This window comes from Psammomys obesus, unplaced genomic scaffold (assembly GCF_907164565.1).
Source record: "Psammomys obesus unplaced genomic scaffold, mPsaObe1.curated_primary_1811, whole genome shotgun sequence".
In the NCBI taxonomy this organism is placed as follows: Eukaryota; Metazoa; Chordata; class Mammalia; order Rodentia; family Muridae; genus Psammomys; species Psammomys obesus.
The window spans coordinates 5,005,003-5,026,549 of record NW_026585690.1 but is presented as its reverse complement, the minus strand read 5'-3'; the positions used below and the strand labels follow the sequence as shown (position 1 = coordinate 5,026,549).

At 38.4% G+C, this 21,547-nt stretch overlaps 1 protein-coding gene across 1 annotated transcript in view; it reads right to left on the bottom strand.

Annotated features, from left to right (window-relative positions):
* Window positions 1–5,275: 5,275 nt before the first annotated feature.
* LOC129667840 (sulfotransferase 1 family member D1) overlaps window positions 5,276–21,547 on the bottom strand; it is a 37,014-nt gene continuing 20,742 nt past the window's right edge. The window contains exons 5-8 of the mRNA XM_055595553.1: window positions 12,167–12,293; window positions 10,315–10,409; window positions 7,980–8,160; window positions 5,276–6,045 (exon numbers count right to left, since the gene is read on the bottom strand). Coding sequence (XP_055451528.1) covers window positions 5,933–6,045; window positions 7,980–8,160; window positions 10,315–10,409; window positions 12,167–12,293 — 516 coding nt within the window. The 3' untranslated portion in view covers window positions 5,276–5,932. The remainder of the gene's footprint in view (window positions 6,046–7,979; window positions 8,161–10,314; window positions 10,410–12,166; window positions 12,294–21,547) is intronic.

Below are 21,547 nucleotides of genomic sequence, written 5' to 3'. Positions count from 1 at the left end.
AATTGTGGGTATTCAGTTTCTATTATACTTGGTGAAGTTACCCATCAATTCTTAATTTTTAATTTAGTTTCTAATACTTTTTTATATTTATATTTATAATGTAAACTGACATATCTGGTCTATGTACAAGTACTTGTGCTACTGGTGTCTTCTGAGATTTTTGAAATGCAGGACACCAGGTTCCAATGTAGACGTAGGATTTACATTTTAATGAAATTCCCTACAATAAACAGTGCCTTAAAATTTGAACACAGGGGTCTTCCCAGAGACTCATACTCCAACCAAGTACCATGCATGGAGATAACCTAGAACCCCTGCACAGATGTAGCACATGGCAGTTCAGTGTCCAAGTGGGTTACCTAGTAATGGGAAGAGGGACTGTCTCTGACATAATCTGATTGGCCTGCTCTTTGATCACCTCCCCCTGAGGGGGGAGCAGCCTTACCAGGCCACAGAAGATGACAAGGCAGCCACTCCTGATGAGATCTGATAGACTAAGATCAGAAGGAAGGACAGGAGGACCTCCTCTATCAGTGGACTTGGGGAGGGGCATGTGTGAAGAAGGGGGTGGGAAGGTGGGATCAGGAGAGGAGGAGGTAGGGGCTTATTGGGGGATACAAAGTGAATAAAGTGTAATTAATTAAAAAAAGAATGGAAAAAAAGGTGTTTTTATTTTTAACTGAGCATTTTATTAGATCATGAGGTAAACAGTATTTTCTATAACAAATCATTTTCAGTTATGCATTTATTTTGTTTATGGACTGCAGAAATTTTTTTGTTACTTAACTCAAAAAAAATCTTAGTCATGTGACATATTTTTGATTTCCAATTCTTATTTTAATTCAGTAGCTTATGTATAAATCTAAGATAATAAAAAGCATGGTAGACAAATGTATTTTGGCCATCCACATAACATCCTAAGCTACCAACGTGAAAGTCTGAAGCATCATTTGGAATTCCATACTTCAAACACAGCATTGTAAAACATTAGAATTTGATGCAAAATAACAGCGTTTTAATAGATGAAACATCTGTTCCACGATGGAGAATGTCTTGTTTTCTGATAAATAGTTGTCTTAGGATGAAAAGAAGTGTAGGTAACTGAGAATAAGTAAACAACCCTTGTTCCATGGGAGAAGGAAATGATTTACCTCCACTGGCTTAAAAGATTAAGTTTCAATTTCACAGCACAGGCATTTTGCTGTTCCCACCAGAACAGACTATACTTAGTTGTTTTGTGTGTTTTCTTGCAACTCAATCACTGTAATCCACTTACGTTAAATCTCCATCCTTACATTAATAGATAAGTCGCTATGAATAATGTTTGGGACCATTCCAGAATGCCAGTAGGTATCCCCCTCCCCCATGTTTGCTATTCTACCCACAGTAACTGCAGGCTTGGACTACTGAGAAAAATACTTCATCTGGCTTTCCTTCTGATATAAACACACACAAGCAAATGTTTGTGTACAGATTCAGTTAACCAAAAAGTCATGCACTGAAGCCCCAAATAATCATGGGACAAATTCAGCATGTGCCATCCTGTGGAAGGGGAGATAGGCTCAGACTATACTGAAGTCATTGAAATTAGATTTTGTTTAATTATTATTTTCTAATTTGAAGGGATACTTTGTTTTATTCCATACAATTTCTAAACACTCAGCCATCCATTTCTCCCAGAGCTAAGGGAAAAGACATCTATGACACAGCAATGGGAATAAGTTTGAAGACCTGGTGTAGTCTGTAATAAGATGACAAATCCTTACTCCCTTTAGGTCCTCTGTGTCCAATTCTGAAAAAGACTGTATGTATGAGTGGACTGTTGTTGTTTTTTTTTTTTTTTTCACATTCTAGAAATTCTGTATCTTGAGGCAGAGAGGCTACCAGAATTCTTGACCAAGAAGTTTATAGCTATATAAAGTTTATAATTATATAGCTGATATATAACTATATGTAGTTTAAAGATGTGATCTATATCCACTTTTGTGAGTGGAGATAATGGTAGCTATCCTGTTATATTGTCTAGTATAGTACTGAACAAAATGTTTCTAATGTATTTTGTCTGTATTATCATGGTATGTGTATGTCTGCATGTAGGTATGCATACCACCTGTGAGCCTAAGGTCCATGGAGGCCAGAAGAGGCTGTCAGATACCTAGGACTGGAGTTATAGGGGGGGGAGGTGTACCCCGTGTGAAAGCTAGGAACCAAACACAGGTCTGGAAGTACAGCAATTGCCCTGCATGTGTATTCATCAGTTCCAAACATTTATTTTTTCAACACCAAATTCTAAGGTTAAAAATATTTTCTGTAGAGTGTCCAGTTTAAGTACAAAGATGTCTGTGCTCCCCAGCTACCAACACAGGTTTAAAAGGCTGACTTCTTTCTCTACAGCTGGATTCTATCTGCCTTGCTCTCTTACAGAAGTCCTGGAAGATTTTTCAAATGTGTTTTATTATAAGTAAATGATATAGCTGAAATTGGTAAGAGCCCAATTACTGATATTTTGATAAATGAAAAATGATGTTTTGCTATTTTTCATATAGGAGAATAAAAAGTGTTACAAATTATGTCTGTATCATAAAGTGGAAATTGTGTCAAATAGAGTCATGCAATCAGGCTTTCTGATATCTCATTGAGATATCTATATTGCATTCTTTTCCATCTCTATTATTCTGCTTAAGAAAGGAGCTAAGTTCTAAGTGGTCATTTAAAGATCGGAGAATAGGAAATGTTATCTGAACATCTGTTCTTCAATGCTGCTTTTCATTTTAACTACTCACTCTTCGTGAACTGTCAATACAATTCTGCTACAGAAAACACCAATATTCTTCTGGGTTGCTTAGCTTTCTATATAAAACGCCATATGCCATAGGCATTGGTAAACACAGGCAGGATACCATTGCCATTGTTTGGTTTTTGTTGTTGTTGTTTATCTACTGGGCAGAGTGATTCAGTAGAAAAAGTCTTTTGGGGCTTGTGAGTCACTACAGTACAGACTACCGCAGCATGTACTATTACTTATTACCAAAAAAAAAAAAAAAATGCCAGATCTACTTTAAGAACTCATGGCCTATAATGTTTGTCCTTCTGAATGAGGATTGAGCAACTTCTCTAGGGTCCTCCTTTTTGTTTAGCTTCTTTAGGACTATAAAATTTAGTATAGTTATTGAATATTTTATGGCTAATATCCACTTATAAGTGAGTATACACCATGTGTGTCTTTCTGCTTCTGGGTTAACTCACTCAGGATGATCTTTTCCTTTTGCCTGCAAATCTCATGATTTCCTTGTTTTCAATTGCTGAGTAGTATTCCATTGTGTAAATGTACCACAATTTCTGTGCCCATTCCTCCAGAGGGACATCTGGGTTGTTTCCAGATTCTGGCTATTATGAATAAAGCTGCTATGAGCACAGTCGAGAAAACGTCCTTGTTGTGTGGTTGAGGACATGCTTACTAGGGAATGCTTACTCCTCATTCAGATGGGGGAACAGTATAAACATTAAGACAGGGAACAGGACAGGAGCCTACCAAAGAGGGCCTCTGAAAGAAGAATCTACCCAGCAGGGTATCGAAGCAGATGCTGAGACTCATGCCCAAACTTTGGGCAGAGTGCAGGGAATCTTATGGAAGCAAAGGGAGATAGAAAGACTTGTAGGAAACAGGTGTTCCACAAGGAGATCATCGGAGCCAAAAAATCTGCAGAGACTGATGAATCAACCAAGGACCATGAATGGAGAGGACCTAGACCACTGCCCAGATGTAGCCCATGGGCAGCTCAGTTTCTAAGTGTGTTCCCTGGTAAGGAGATCAGGAGCTGTCTCTGACATGGACTCAGTGGAGGGCTATTTGATCACCTTCCCTGATGAAGGGTAGGGGCAGCCTTGCCAGGCCACAGAGGAAGAAGATGCAGCCAATCCTGATGAGATCTAATAGCCTCGGGTCAGAGGGAAGGGGAGGAGGGCCTCCCCATCAGTGGACTATGGGAGGGACATAGCAGGAGGAAGAGGGAGGAAGGATGGGACCAGAGGGAATGAGCAAGGGGGCTATAGCCAAAATACAAAGTGAATAAATAATAATAATAATAATAAATCAATTGAAAAGAAAAGAAAAATTCTTATATTCTAAGAGACTGGAACTTTTGCTGGACCTTACAGAGTTACTAATGCCCCTTGAGGTTTCTTAAGACAGATAGTTAAGATGTTAAGAGCACTGGCAGTTTTACCAAAGGTCCTGAGTTCTGTTTCCAGCAACCACCTGGTGGCTCACAACCATCTACAATGAGATCTGGTGTCCTCTTTTGGCATGCATATATGCTGGCAAAACATGGTATATATAATAAATAACTAATAAATAATTCTTTTTAAAAGAGAACTCATTGCCCAGTATAACAGAAACAATGCTAACATTTTACATTTTGTAGTCTTTCTGCCTATATATTGGCTTTATGAGTTTCTCAAGATATCTGTCATCCTGCTTAACTTTGCTAACAGTAAGAAAGTTATTATAATCCTTGCATCACAGTATCAGAAGCAGATTTCTGCTATTAATATTGGCCCTACGGTCTCTACATTCAAGTACTATTTGGGTGAAAATATACTTACTTACCAACTTCATTAGAGGGTGAACTTTCACCATATCATGGCATTGAGTTTGAATGTTTACACTGAGAGACATATCTAGAATATGCTGAGGGTTTGTGGACTTTGGATGGAACAAATAGAAAGAGGCATTCTGGAATGACTAAGCATGCACAGATACCATGATTCAGATGGAACCTGAAGAAGCTCTCTGAAAAGTTCTTAGAGTAAATTTGTGTTGAAAGCCTGAAGAACCTGGAATTTGTGAGTGATGGGCTTTACTAGGCTACAGAGAAAGAAGATTCATATAGTCCTGATAGGGCTAGTGTCAGATAGGAGGGGAGGAGGACCTTCCCTATTAGTGGACTAGGGAAGGGGAATAGGGGTAGAAGAGGGAGGGTGGGACTAAGAGGAGACGAGGGAAGGGACTACAGCTGGGATACCAAGTGACTAAGCTGTGATAAATTATAAATAAATAAAAATTTTAAAAAAGGAAAAAAATTCTCTATTGCACATAAAAGACTGTTATTTAGTTCTGAGTATACAGACAGTTATCTAATCCTTCAATGTAATACTCAACAAAAGCAAAAAAAAAAATGAAGAAGAGAGATTAGTGAAATTAATTTATTGTACAGAGATTTCCTCTCAGAAGTGATACCAAATAGGCATAATGTAGAATAGCGTTAGACACAACATTAGAATAGTGATTTGGAAAATTTTGAACAAACCTCACATTTTCAGCAAATAAATTTCACAATACCTTCAATATCTGACATGAAGATTAGAAATAATTAGATCTTTACTTTGAATTTCATAAATTATGTGCTATTGATTCATTCATTTATAATATAATATTCCTAAACTAGCCATAGGGGTAAATGGGATATTCTGACATAATGAATTTGAATAACTTGTCAATGTTAAAAACATGGTGTTTTTAGATGTAAAATAACAGCAGATTAAGTTGAATTAGAGTTAATGAAATGAAATCTTTCTCTAAAGGGTAATCTAATCATGGATACAAACATCATTCAGAAACCTATGTCCTGAGAAAATGAAGACCATATACAGAGGGACAGAAAGCTGAAACTAGGACCATATTGTGTTATAAATGCTCTTAAAATTGTGCCCTTTTCATAACAGGAAGTAAAGAGGACACTACTGTGTGAACCTATTACTGCAAGGAAGAGATTTAGAAGCAAATTATTACCTGCTGTTTTTAGGTTTGTAAATCATGAGTCAGTAAATATAGAAAACTCATATACCAAATTTTATTTCACTGAACCATGAATGTGCTTTTTTCTCTAATTTTAGTGCCAGCCAAACGGGATTGAGAAGAAACAAATATTCCTTAGATCTCTGATCTGAACTTAAGTGTTGAACCTTTCATTTTCTTCACATAATCTTCTTCAAATTTCTCATACTGGGCTACAGTGAACTGATTCTTCCAGTCACCAGAAATGCCTGTAAAACACAATGGAAAAATTTTGGAATACTATTAAATATTCATCTAATACAAATCTGAGTTATCAATTTGAATGTTTATGTATGCTTTTTAACTTTGATATGCATCATAAATATAATCTTCAACTTCCAACCATATCTAATTGTAGACCTAAACTTTCTTAGCCTTCCAATTTCTGTAGATTTTACAAGTATCTTATATGAAAAAAAAAAAAAAGAAAATCCTAAGTTCTCAATAATTTTAAAGCTTTAATTAACAGGGTGAAATGATGTCTTATGAGAAAAGTTTTATTATCAAGACATATTTGATATTACTGGGGGTAAATGTAATTATATATATTTGCTTACTGTACTTGCTGGGATTTATATATACTTAAAATATCAAAAATCCTTATGGAATGAAATTAGACATACCATGAATAAAAATATAATTTCGTTAAATTATAGTTTTCACAGGATAATCCTTAGTAATATGAGAAACACAATTAGAAAACTAGTTTTTAATGTCAAATAGAGCCATTTGATACAGAAAATTCTTGGGTATTTTAAAAGCAAGGCTTCCAGTTATATTTTAGGTCATCTAGACACCAATAACTATTTCCTAAGTGTAACAATCAAAGGTGTCACTAAATGCTTGATCCCAGAGAAACAAACAAACAAAATCATACTTTGAGATATTGAAGTAAAACTTGACCATAACTCAATTCTTTACCTGACAAAAATCGTTTATAATTTATAAAAATTCAAATTATAATGAATCTTGATTGCTTCTTTATAGCCCCTCAACAAATCTTCTTTATCTCAAAAACTTTTCTAAACTTTATTGCTGCTAATAAATTTTTCTCTACAATAAAAATATATTCTACTTCAGTTCATCTTTTGTTACGTGATTGTTTTCTGTCTCATAAACTTCAGATGTGGGTTTTTAGGTTTTGGACAGTGTAAGTGATGACAGTCTGAGGTACATAACCTCTGAGAAGAAGGTTTAAAAGACAAGCCAAGTTTTCATAATCTGTAACATGGTCTCATGCAGGTCACCTGTGTGGGCCCTGCTTTTGGTTTTGGCTTGAGAGGGAGAGAGAGAGAGAGAGAGAGAGAGAGAGAGAGAGAGAGAGAGAGAAAACACAAGGAGATGCAGCTAGGAAAAACAATCGGTGTCACAATAACCATTACCTATCAGTACACTGTTTAGATAAAAGAAGAAACCTTGTGATTAAATTACCAACTCCTCGGGGTCCTGGGGTTTTAGAGAAAAGTTGGTTAGTACATATGCCATGTTATCTATCATCCACTTATCTGTTATCTACCCATATATTAACTATCTTCATCTATCGCTCATCTATCCATTTGTCTGTCTGTCATCTATCATCTACCAAGTTATGCACAAGCTATCTATTTTTGTCTTCTACTCATACACAAAGATACATGTGAACATATACACACAATTCAATACATAATTCATGCATATCTACTTTATACAAGATAGTGATGTTGAATTCAATACTGAGGACAGAATGATAACAAAATTATAAAATTTCAAAGTTAACACTTTCACTCATCAATTAGCTTCATTCAGTATAATTTAAACTACATTTGCAAAACAGTCATTTTAATTTAAAGAACATGAACCATGTTTAGATAACTCAGACAAATAAGGGCATTCTTGAATACAGCAGTGGTATCAAGATTCATACTTATTGGTACACAGGGCACCAAGGAAACACTTCTCATCATAAATCTCTCATTACATCTTAAGAAATAATACAAAATAGTATACAATATTTTATAAAGATTTTGCTTTCTCTACTTTTTAGGGGTTTTTTTTCTTAAGCATAATTAATTGCTTTTAATTTCTTACACTTAAACATTACTGTTATTATTCATACCTTCCACACTGTGACCAAAATACAAAAATGAGTTTTCACTTTTCTCACCCTTTCTCATAAAAGGAGACACAGAATGGTCCATCTCCTCTTTCTTCATAGTGGTGTAATTTGCATTAGGATTCTCCTTCATCACATCGAAAGAACTATGGTAGAGGATTTTATTTACAGTTTCTTCTGGTATGTCTTTCTCTAGAAACTTTAATATTTTTTTAATTTCACTCTTTGGATCCTGAAATGTTAAGGGGAGAAATGAATCAATTCAGTTAGATTTAGTCACAAAGAAATGAACGCACTTAATAAGGGTCTGTTTAAGCTTAACTAGTTGTAAAGCTACTTTGGAGTTTTATGCTATTATTTGGGAAAGCAAAATGATTTCCGTAGTCAATCAAGATACCAACCATGTGCTAAGAGCAAGAATAGAATTTAATTCATGAAATTAAAAAAAAAACTGATTGGGTTAATTCTTTAGAGAAGAGGCTGAAACCTCATTCAGAAGGGTAAACAGGATAGACATCAGAAGGAGGAAAAGGCAGGGAACAGGACAAGAGCCTTCCAAGGGGGTGGGGGAAGAAAGTGATTCTGAAAGACTCTACCCAGCAGTTTATTGAAGCAGATGCTGAGACTCATAGTCAAAGTCTGGGCAGAATGCAGGGAACCTTATAGAAGAAGGGGGAGATAGAAAGACTTTGAGTGGACAGGTGATCCATAAGAAGACCAACAGAGGCAAAATACCTGGGCCCAGGGGAACCTACAGAGACCAATACTCCAACCAAGGACCATGCATGAAAAGGACCTAGATCACCTCCTCAGATTAAGCCCATAGGCCGCTCAATTTCCAAGTGGGAAATTTCCAAGTAGTAAGGGGACCAGGGGCTGTCTCTGACATGAACTCAGTGGCAGGCTCTTTGATCACCTCTCTATGGGGTCGGGAGGAAGCTTTGCGAGACCACAGAGGAAGAAGATGCAGCCAACCCTAGTGAGACCTGATAGGCTAGGGTCAGATAGAAGCAGATGAGGTTGTCCCCTATCAGTGGACTAGGGAAGGGGGATAAGGGGAGAAAAAAGAGGGTGGGTGGGACTTGGAGGAGATAAAGAGGGGCTACAGCTGGGTTACAAAATGAATAAATTATAATAAATAGATAGGAAGAAAATGTAAAAATTTCTCAGTATTACTATACAAAAATATAATGAACTTGAGGATTAATAGTAATAAGACAAATCACTATTTTATATAACTAATATCTTCAACCACTTTGTTTTAAAAATACTACATTAAGTATAGATTATACTTCTAAAGAATTTTCTAGCAGTAAAAAATAGTCTATGAACTCTAGTACCTACATATATTTTTTAAGAATATGAAGAAGTAAAATAAGAAAGTTGTGCCAAGTCTTTCATATACAAATCAGGTGGAATCATGGTGGAGAAGGGTGAAATAATCATTTTTAGAATGAAAATGTCTAATGTCGATCTAATGTGACAGAAAGTCTTTAATGCTAGCGAAATTCTGCACCTTCTTTACCAACAATGTAAAATGTCCACCATATCTGAGGGGACTGAACCTCATTTACTTGAAAACCTCATGACAAACGAGGTAAGGGCGTTTTCTCTAAATTAACATATGAATTCTTAAAGACCCATATTACCCACTTTTCATTTCCTACAGGCCCATAATTTGGGCACAATGTAATGTAATCGTTGTGCTAAGTATAAAGTTGGTCTCACAGGAGCAGCTATAGAATTGATTAAGGAACATACAGAACAATGAGATGATTCCTGAAGAAAAGTATAACAAATTTCTCAAGCCAAAGAATTATTTATCCATCTTAAAAGATTGATAGAATTCTAAAAAACAAGATTAAGTTGAGTCAGACCTACCAAACTCAGAGCAGACTAAGCCTTAATAACTATAATTATAGTTTTTCCCTGCTAGACAGCGGTTTTGAATGACAGCATGGCTCATGGACTTTAGTTGGAATGTACTTCACTAGTAAAGTAGTGTTAATTGGAACAAAACTGAAGAGTTTTGTTTTTTAATTTAGATTCAGTGAGAAAAAGAAAAGTGACACAAGAAGAGCCTGTGTGGCTAGAAGGGGCTTAATTAAGGCCAGAATTTAGTAAGTATTTTGATAATTTTATATTTCAGAAGCAAGTAAGCTTTTTGAAAGCATGAGTGCAAACACACAGATTTTTATTTCAAAGATATTTATTGTCTTTGATTGGATAGCAGTACCAAGGTGATGGAGTTGAATTAATTTATGCAGTATTCCAAAATTAGAGTTAAAAGTAAATTATCTATGTTTAAAAACTATGAAGAAAAAAGAGCAAAAGAAATAATTTAAATCTTAGGTTTCTTAAAAAATAAATTGAAATGTCTACTTACTTCTTTCATATCTTCATAAAATAGATAAAGGATACGGTAATCTTTTCTTTTCTCCCACCAGCCCTTCACATGATCATACCAGGGACCAAAACTCACTACAGTTAAATACAAAATGTAAAATTAAAATTATTTACATGAAGAAGAAAATAGCTAAATGTCTCTTTAAGTCCTGATTATCTGCCCATATACATAGATTTCTGTAGTTGAAGAAAAGGGGGTCATAAGAATGATAGCATATAAGATAACCACTTTCTCACAGAAATTGAAATCTGTTTTAAGAAAGAAAAGTAATTCTGTTACAAGGTGACTCATGTTGTCTCAAAATCTATCTGCTGAAATGTCTACACTACATACCTGACAATGAAATTGTACTTAAAGAAAAGATCCCTACAGTAAATAAAATTAGTTCTTGACTATGCCATGTTCACTTGCAGGCAACAGCAGTAGAATGGATACACCAAGATGGAAGATCATGGAGAGAACAGGAAGGTAGGCCCTCACAGTTTATGGAAGAAGACTGTAGATGAATCATAGCACTTTCCTTGGATTTGTAAATCCTACAAATGTGAAAAATAAATTTCTGTCATCTAATCCACTCATTGTGATATTTTGTTATTGGAACTCTTGAAAACTAATATAACATTTGGTAATTACAACTAAGACCACAAAAAAATGAAGCTACGAGTCTGAGTGTTGCAAGTAGTAAGTAGTATGTAAATTCACAAGAGAGAGAATAGTGAATAAATAAGATGACAAAAAGAAGAAGTGGCAAAAGGACTGTGAAAGAGTAGTGTGTGGGTTTCCTGGGAAGCATTCAGGCTTTGACATGCTGATGAGATTGAGAGCAGAAATATATAACAGCTCAAGCAGTGGCAGTTGTTAAGTCTATGCTAGCTGCCCCCTATACACATTTCCTTCTAAGAGGGGTTTATTATGGGAACGTGTCTCAAGATTTTTTTCTATAGTTGCTTCATGACGAAGAAGAGACTTGTTTGTTCATAAAAGAACAGAGGATATAGAAAGACCTGGAGGGAACAGAAACTCCACAAGGAGACCAACAAAACCAACGATACTGGGCCCAGGGAGCCTGCAGAGATTGATGTACCAACCAACGACCATGCATGGAGAGGATCTAAACCCCTGAACAGAGGATGGCCATAGGCTGCTCAGTTTCCAAGAGGGTTCTCTAGTAAGGGGATTTGGATCTATCTCTGACATTAACTCAGTGGTTAGCTCTTTGATCACCTCCCCCTGGGGGGAGCAACCTTACCAAGCCACAGAGGAAGAGGATGCATCCAGTCCTGATGAGACCTGATAAGCTAAAGTCAGATAGAAGGAAAGGAGGTCCCTCCCCTAACAGTGGACTAGGGAAAAAGTATGGGAAAGAGCAGAGGGAAGATGGATGGGACTGGGAGGATACGAGGGAGGGGTACAGCTGGGATACAAAGTGAATAAATTGGAATAACCAAATAAATAAATTATATAAATAAAAAAACAGAGTCTGTAGGAACAGTCCCTCAAGAGTTTTGAATACTAAAGAGGAGAATCCAAAGAATAGGCACAAAATTGAAATACTACAACATAGACATTGAGATTTGAAAACATTTAAATAAACCAAAAACAGCTATTCATCATTAATAAAATGAAGGAACCTAGAACTAGAGCCTACGTATAGCACAAATTATCCAAAAATCCTGTCAAAGAAAAATAAAGGCATGTTTCATTTTTCTTTAGTCTTCCCAATGTATTACTAGATTGCTTGGCAAATACTAATTTTATAATAAACAGAAGATTTAGATTATAAAAAACATACTAATTTTTAAATAATAATTAAAGAAACAGTTGGACACACCTTGCCCAGCCATGAATTTATCAAGGAACTCTTCCCAGGTGCCAGGGTCTGGGTGCAATTTTGCCATTTGGTAGAAATAATAGTAAGAAACAGCCACATCCTTTGCATTCCGTGCCACATAGATCATCTGTATTGGCAAATGAGAGACTGATATTTACTTTTGTAACTTAATTTTTAACTATTTTTAACATTTTGGAGCTTTTTCTTCATCTCTTACAGTTTCCAATCATGATATTTGTGCACATGTGCTCAGCATAATACATTCACAACTATATCTTGTTTTAATACACAAATCTCATCTCCTATTTCTGACACATTTGCTTTCTGCTTAACCTTTGTAAAGATTATCTTTTGAAACAAGAAAAATAATTGTACTAAAAACTAGAACCTTCAACTCTATGTTCTTATGTCTTTGACGTGAAAAGGTACTTTGCAGGCTACAGAAAGAGAACCTGGACGCTAACTCAGACACAAAACCCTCTACCTGGGAGACCAAGATTGCAGTGAGCAGGGTGCATAGTATGTGAGGGGCACAGGATCTGAAACTCTAAAATGGAAGAGTGGAGAGTCAGCTGAAGCCAGAACATCGACATTGAGGCTTCCCAGGTGAGATGGGACAACCTGTGAGATAAAACACTGTGGCTCCAGGTCACCCATGGAGGTCTCCAGGGCCTGAGAATGGGGATTATTCAACCCCCCTGCTTCCCCTTACCCAAAGCACAGGCCTCACTGCCAACTCCCTGCTGAGTTGGCAGTGGTTGCCCCAAGCATGAACTTCCTTGCTTGGTGACTGAGACAGGAGAGGCAGCGGCAGTACAGGATGTACTACTGCAGTGAGTGGTGGCTAGCTCAAGCAGGAATATCCATGCTAGGTGACTGAGATGGCAGCGGCAGCTGCCCTGAGTACAGGTCTCCCTACCCAGCAGGCAAACAGTGGATACCACTGAGCTGATGCATCTCCTACACTCTCATTTACCCCTGTGCCCAAATTTGAGAGTAGAGAACAGGGGGATCCCCTGTGCTTTCTGATTAGGTCTGTGAGGAATGGAGGGCATCATCAAGTGAGTGCACGAAGAGCCCCAAATCCAGGGTCCCTCTATGCTAGCAGACAGAAATTGCATCCCTCCCACCCACACTCCCACTGTGGGCAACATGAGGATCCTTGATACAGCATTCTCAACATTGAAGGCCCTGTTCTGTGGGTCTATCAGTAAAGTCCAGGCAAATAATTCCTGGAGCCCAGACAGATCTGAATACCAGGAGGACAGTACAACAGGCCTGTAGGCCACTGAGGTATTCAGGGCACCTGCAGATGCAAATTGCACCCCAATCACTGCCAGTACCCCCTCCTACCACCCTTCCAGGTATCTGCATGCTCTAGCACCCTGTCCTTCAAAGCACACTTCCACACATACTCCCACACTTGCACACATGTGCCTGCGACATTCCTCCCTTAGCTACAGATGAAACACCAGCATCCACTCTCGAATCAGTAGTCCTCTCTCATCTTCCTGAGGAATACTCCAGACACCAGAACAAAAGGGACTCAGTCAGAAGTACAGACTCCAGGAATAAGCAGCAAAGTTTATGACCAAGCAGATGACTAGAGGTTGGCATAAGAACACATTCAACAAAAATCAGGACTTCATGGCTTTATCAGCAACCCCAAAAAACAATGTATACTCTAATTAATCAGAAACAGAAAAATGATCTCAAATCTATGCTTATCCAATTATTAGAGGCACATAAAGAGGAAATGACCAAAGCTCTCAGAGAAATACAAGCAAATACAGCCAAAGAAATAAAGGCACAATTAGAGGCATACAGAGAGAAAATGAACAACAACAACAAAAAATAGAGGCTATTATGGAAAGACAGGAATCCACATTCAAACAGATGAAGGAAATGGTGCAAGACATGAAAACAAAATTAGAATCAATAAAGAAAACACAAACAGAGAAAACCCTGAAGCTGGGGAACTTAGAGAAAAGATCAGGAACCATAAAGTTAAGCCTCACCAATAGAATACAAGAGATGGAAGAAAGAATCTCAGGCACTGAAGATCCACTTACAGAAATTGATACATCTCTCAAAGAAAAAATAAAATCGGAAAAATTCCAAACACAAAACATCTAAGAAATGAAGTACACCATGAAAAGATGAAATCTGGGGGCGGAGCCAAGATGGCGACTAGCACACACAGTTTCCGAGCTGTGGAAGAGATAAAGTTCTGAGTTGATGAGTGGAAGAACTTCTGAAGCCAGGGAAACAACGGAGAGACTTTCTAAACAACAGGGAACATCGCAGGAGGTGAAAACCTTGGTCTCGGGTCACCCAGGGACTTGTTTGGGGAAGGTGAGAAACGATCCTTTGATCTCTCGGCAGTCCCCTTCCCCAGACCTCCCTCCTTCTCCGCACAGCAGACTTGCCTTTCTCAGCACAGACCTAACTGCCTGGGGCCTGCAGCCACTGAGGCGGAGCCCCAAGCCCTTTATCGGCAAAGGCCAGCAGTACTGTGTCTTGGAGCCCCAGATTCGCATGGCGGCTGCACCATCCTCCCAGGGCCCAAGTCTGCTAGACGCCATACTAGCTCCGCAGGAGCGCTATCACTGACGGTACGGCCCGCCCAATCCCACAGTGACAGAGAATACGCTATATACTCACCAAAACCAGACAGAAACGCCATACAAGCTAGACACACCAGGCGCTGGGCCTCCGAAGCTTGGAGAGCACAGTAAAGAGACCCCAGGACTTCCCAGAAAGCATCTGGACTAGCAACCCAGTCTCCAGTTACAGCGGGACTTTCTAACCTGGCGGCGGAGCAGCACTGAGCTGGCGGGGCACATCAGCCCTCCAGTTTAAGACTAACCAGGGCCAAACCAGAGAACAGAAAGGCTGGTTACCCCGATTCCTACTGACGTAACCACCCTGAAATCTCCAGCTGCAGCAAGACCTCATAACCTGGCAGTGACAACAGCACGGAACTGGCGGAGCACATCAAAGAAGCAGGGCCAAACCAGAGAGCAGAGAGCCCAGATACCCCGATCTCTGCCAAGTGACCTGCCTGTAAGTGAGTGCACCCTTGAGAATCTGCAGCTCCACTGATCCTGGGTCCTTCTAAAACAGAAGCCAGGCATCGAACCCCCTCCCACCCATATACCCACTTTGGGAAACAGAGGGGCACTTGGAACATTGAAGTTCCTGCTCTGTGGGTCTAATTGAGGAGTTAAGGCAGTTAATGCCAGAAATTGCGCTGCGATCATCACTAGCGCCTGCAACATATACATTGCAGAGCCCCTCCCACACACTCAAGGGTTCAACATTAGCCATCACTCTGTCCCTCGAGACACACGCCCACACCCACTTACACACACACATACATATACACACGCATGCACGCTTGCATTTGCCTCTGTTTGCGCCTGCGTACTTTCCTCCCACAGGTACAGCTAGTCCTCAGCACACGCTAAGGACACGGGACCTCTCTCAACTTCCTGAAGAATTCTCCAGACTCGAGAGAGAGACAGTACCAGTCTGATTGGCAGAATCCAAAAACAAACAGGGAAGGTCTCAGATAAGCCAATGGCCAGGGGTAGGCGAAAGAACGCTTCCAACATAAATCAGGACATCATGACTTCACCAGCAAACCCCCAAATCGATGGATACTCCAATTCATCAGAAGCACAGGAAAATGACCTTAAAGCCATGCTTGCTCAATTATTTGAGGCTCATAAGGAGGAAATGAACAAATCTTTCAAAGAGTTGGCCAGTCAATTGGAGGTAAAGAAAGAAGAAATAGACAAAACCCTTAAAGAAACACAGGCAAACATAGCCAAACAAATAGAGGCACAAGGAGAGAAGAAATTAGTGGCATACAAAAAGGAAATGAACAAAGAAATAGAGTCCATCGTAGAGAGACAGGAATCCAAATTCAAACACATAAAAGAAATGGTGCAAGGCATGAAAACAGAATTAGAATCAATAAAGAAAACACAAAATGAGAAAACTCTTGAGCTGGAGAACTTGGAGAAAAGATCAGGAACCACAAAAGTAAGCATCACCAACAGAATACAAGAGATGGAAGAGAGAATCTCTGGAGCTGAAGACACACTTGCAGAAATTGATACTTCTCTCAAAGAAAAAGTAAAATCAGAAAAGTTCCAATCACAAAATATCCAAGAAATCAAGGATGCTATGAAAAGACAAAATCTAAGAATAATAGGAATTGATGAAAAAGAAGACTCCAGGCTCCAAGGTCCAGAAAATATTTTCAAGAAAATCATAGAAGAAAATTTTCCCAACTTAAAGAAAGAGATGTCCATAAATATACAAGAGGCCTACAAACACCAAATAGACTAGACCAGAAAAGAAACACATCACGTCACATCATAGTCAAAACACTAAATCTACAGAACAAAGAAAAGATATTAAAAGCAGCAAGGGAAAAAGGCCAAGTAACATATGAAGGTAGACCTATCAGAATCACATCAGACTTCTCATCAGAAACTATGAAAGCCAGAAGGGCCTGGGCAAGCATCATGGAGACTCTAAGAGATCACAAATGTCAACCCAGACTACTATACCCTGCAAAGCTTTCAATCAACATAGATGGAGAAAACAAAATATTCCATGACAAAACTAAAATTATGCAATATCTATACAGCAAACCAACCCTACAGAAGATACTAGAAGGAAAACTCCAATCCAACGAAAACGAATTCACCCAAGAAAACAGGGCATACAGATAATATCCCAACAAAAATGAAAAGAAAACAAGCAATGAAACAAGGTAAGATCATCGACTCCATTACAAAAGGAACTAACATGCATTGGTCAATATTATCTATCAATATTAATGGACTCAACTCACCAATAAAAAGACACAGGCTAACAGAATGGTTACAGAAACAGGACCCAACATTCTGTTACATCCAAGAAACACACCTATGCAACAAAGATAAACACTACCTCAGAGTAAAGGGCTGAAAAATGTTTTTCAAGCAAATGGTTCCAGAAAACAAGCTGGAGTAGCCATCCTAATATCTAATAAAATAGACTTTCATCTGAAGTTAATCAAAAAAGATAAAGAGGGCCACTATATTCTCATCAAAGGAAAAATCCACCAAGAGGACATCATAATTTTGAATATCTATGCCCCAAATACAAGAGCACCTACATTCGTAAATGAAACAATATTAAAGTTTAAATCATACATTGATCCTAATACCTTAATAGTGGGAGACTTCAACACTCCACTCTCATCAAGGGACAGATAAACCAGACAGACACCAAATAGGGAAATAAAAGCACTCACAGAATCCCTAAATCAAATGGACCTAATAGATGTCTACAGATCTTTTCACCCAAACTCAAAAGAGTACACCTTCTTTTCAGCACCACATGGAACCTTCTCCAAAATAGACCATATAGTTGTTCACAAAGCAAGCCTTAACAGATACAAAAGGATTGAAATAATCCCTTGTATACTATCTGACCACCATGGACTAAAGCTGGACATCAACAACAACAGAAACAACAAAAAGCCGACACGTACATGGAAACTGAACAACTTACTACTCAATGACAGCTGGGTCAAGGAAGAAATAAAGAAAGAAATTAAAGACTTTCTAGAATTCAATGAAAATGAAGGCACAACATACCCAAATTTATGGGACACATTGAAAGCAGTGCTCAGAGGAAAATTTATAGCACTAAGTGCCTACAAGAAGAAATCTGTAACATCACATACAAACAACTTAATGGCCCAACTGAAAACCCTAGAAAAAAAAGAAGCAGATACACCCAAGAGGAGCAGACGGCTGGAAATAATCAAACTAAGGGCAGAAATCAATCAATTAGAAACAAATAAAATTATCCAAAGAATCAATGAAACAAAAAGCTGGTTCTTTGAGAAAATCAACAAGATAGACAAACCCTTAGCCAAACTAACTAAAAAGCAGAGAGAAACCATACAAATCAGCAAAATCGGAAAGGAAAATGGGGACATAACTACAGACACTGAGGAAATACAAACGATTATTAGGTCATACTACAAAAGCCTATATGGCACAAAATTTGAAAATCTAAATGAAATGGATAACTTTCTTGACAGATTCCATCTACCAAAATTAAGTCAAGATCAGGTAGAAAGACTGAATAGTCCTATATCTCCCAAGGAAATTGAAGCAGTCATTCACAGTCTCCCCTCCAAAAAAAGCCCTGGACCAGATGGCTTCAGCGCAGAATTCTACAAGACCTTCAAAGAAGTACTAACACCAATTCTCCTCAAACTATTCCATAAAATAGAAACAGAAGGAACACTACCAAACTCATTCTATGAAGCCATAGTCACTTCGATACCTAAACCACACAAAGATCCAACCAAAAAAGAGAACTTCAGACCTATCTCTCTTATGAACATTGATGCAAAAATACTCAATAAAATACTTGCAAACTGAATCCAAGAACACATCAAAGATATCATCCACCATGACCAAGTAGGCTTCATCCCAGGAATGCAAGGGTGGTTCATCATACGTAAATCCATCAATGTAATCCACCACATAAACAAAATGAAGGAGAAAAACCACATGATCATCTCCTTAGATGCTGAAAAAGCATTTGACAAAGTCCAACACCCATTTATGTTTAAAGTCTTGGAGAGATCAGGGATACAAGGCACATACCTAAAGATAGTAAAGGCAATATACAGCAAGCCTATAGCCAACATCAAACTCAATGGAGAGAAACTTAAATCAATCCCACTGAAATCAGGGACAAGACAAGGCTGCCCACTCTCTCCATATCTCTTTAACATTGTACTTGAAGTCCTAGCCAGAGCAATAAGACAACTAAAGGAGATCAAGGGGATACAAATCGGAAAGGAAGAGGTCAAAGTGTCACTATTTGCAGATGATATGATAGTATACATGAGTGACCCCAAAGATTCAACCAGAGAACTTCTTCAGCTGATAAACACCTTCAGCAAAGTGGCAGGATACAAAATCAACTCAAAAAAAATCAGAAGCCCTCCTGTATACCAAAGACAAAAAGGCTGAGAAAGAAATTAGGGAAACAACACCCTTCATAATAGCCACTAATAACATAAAGTACCTTGGTGTGACTCTAACCAAGCAAGTGAAAGACCTGTTTGAGAAAAACTTCAAGTCTTTGAAGAAAGAAATTGAAGATCTCAGAAGATGGAAAGATCTCCCATGCTCATGGATTGGTAGGATTAACATTGTGAAAATGGCCATCCTGCCAAAAGCAATCTACAGATTCAATGCAATTCCCATCAAAATACCAACTCAATTCTTTACAGACCTTGAAAAAAAGATTCTCAGCTTCATATGGAGAAACAAAACACCCAGAATCTCCAAAACGATCCTGTACAACAACAGATCATCTGGAGGTATCTCCATTCCTGATCTCAAGCTGTACTACAGGGCAACAGTAATAAAAACTGTATGGTATTGGCATAGAAACAGAAAGGAGGATCAAAGGAATCGCATAGAAGACCCAGAAATAAACCCATACACCTATGAATACTCAATATGTGACAAAGAAGCCAAATCCATTCAATGGAAAAAAGACAGCATCTTCAACAAATGGTGCTGGACCAACTGGATGTCTACATGCAGAAAAATGAAAATAGATCCATATTTATCACCCTGCACAAAACTAAAGTCCAAGTGGATCAAGGACCTCAACATAAAACCAGATACTCTAAATCAGTTGGAAAAAAAAGTGGGAAACAGCCTAGAACTCATTGGCACAGGAGACAACTTCCTGAACAGAACACCAATAGCACAGGCTCTAAGAGCAACAATCAATAAATGGGACCTCATGAAACTGAAAAGCTTCTGTAAAGCAAAAGACACTGTCATCAAAACAAATAGACAGCCTACAGATTGGGAAAGAATCTTCACCAACCCTTTATCTGACAGAGGGCTAATATCCAGTATATATATATATATATAAAGAACTAAAGAAGCAGAAAAGCAACAAACCAAGTAATCCAATTAAAAAATGGGGAACAGAGCTAAACAGAGAATTCTCGAAAGAGGAACATCGAATGGCAGAGAAACACTTAAAGAAATGCTCAACCTCATTAGCCATTAGGGAAATTCAAATCAAAACGACCCTGAGATTTCACCTTACACCCATCAGAATGGCCAAGATGAAAAACTCAAGTGATAGCACATGCTGGAGAGGTTGTGGAGAAAAGGGAACCCTCCTCCATTGCTGGTGGGAATGTAAACTGGTTCAACCACTTTGGAAGTCACTCTGGCGCTTTCTCAGACAACTAGGAGTAGTGCTACCTCAAGACCCAGCTATACCACTCCTAGGTATATACCCAAAATTTGCTCAAGTACACAACAAGGACATTTGTTCAACCATGTTCGTAGCAGCTTTATTTGTAATAGCCAGAACTTGGAAACAACCCAGATGTCCATCAACAGAGGAATGGATACAGAAATTGTGGTATTTTTACACAATGGAATACTACTTACTCAGCAATCAAAAAGGAGGAAATCATGAAACTTGCAGGCAAGTGGTGGGATCTAGAAAAGATCATTCTGAGTGAAGTATCCCAGAAGGAGAAAGACAAACTTGGTATATACTCGCTTATATAGACCTACAAGATATGATAAACATAATGAAATCTACACACCTAAAGAAGATAATCAAGAAAGTGGACACAGGCGAAGGTGATTAATCCTCATTTAGAAAGACAAATGGGATGTGCATTGAACTTATGACAGGAGTCTACCACAAAAGGCATCTGAAAGACTACCTAGCAGTGTTTCAAAGCAGACACTAAGACTCATAACCAAACCCTCGGCAGAGTGCAGGGAATGATATGAAAGAAGGGAAGAAGGGAAGTTAGTATGATATGGAAAGGATAGGAGCTCTACAAGGACCAAATATATCTGGGCACAGGGTCTTTTCTGAGACTGACACTCAACCAAGGACCATCTATGGATATAACCTAGAACTTCTGCTCGGATGTGGCCCGTGGTAGCTCAGTCACCAAGTAGTTTTCCAAAGTAAAAGGAACAAGGACTATTTCTAACAGGATCTCAAGGGCAGGCTGTTTGACCCCCCCCAGGGGAGGAGCAGTCTGTTAGGCCACAGAGGAGGACTTTGCAGCCAGCCCTGAAGATACCTGATAAAACAGGGTCAGATGAAAGGGGAGGAGGTCCTCCCCTATCAGTGGACTTGGAAAGGGGCAGGGAGGAGACCAGGGAGGGAGTGTGGGGTTGGGGAGGGAATGAGGGAGCGAGATACAGCTGGGACACAGAGTTAACAAAATGTAACTAAAAAGAAAAATAAAAAAAAAAGAAAAAGAAACATTCAAACAGCAAAAAAAAAAAAAAA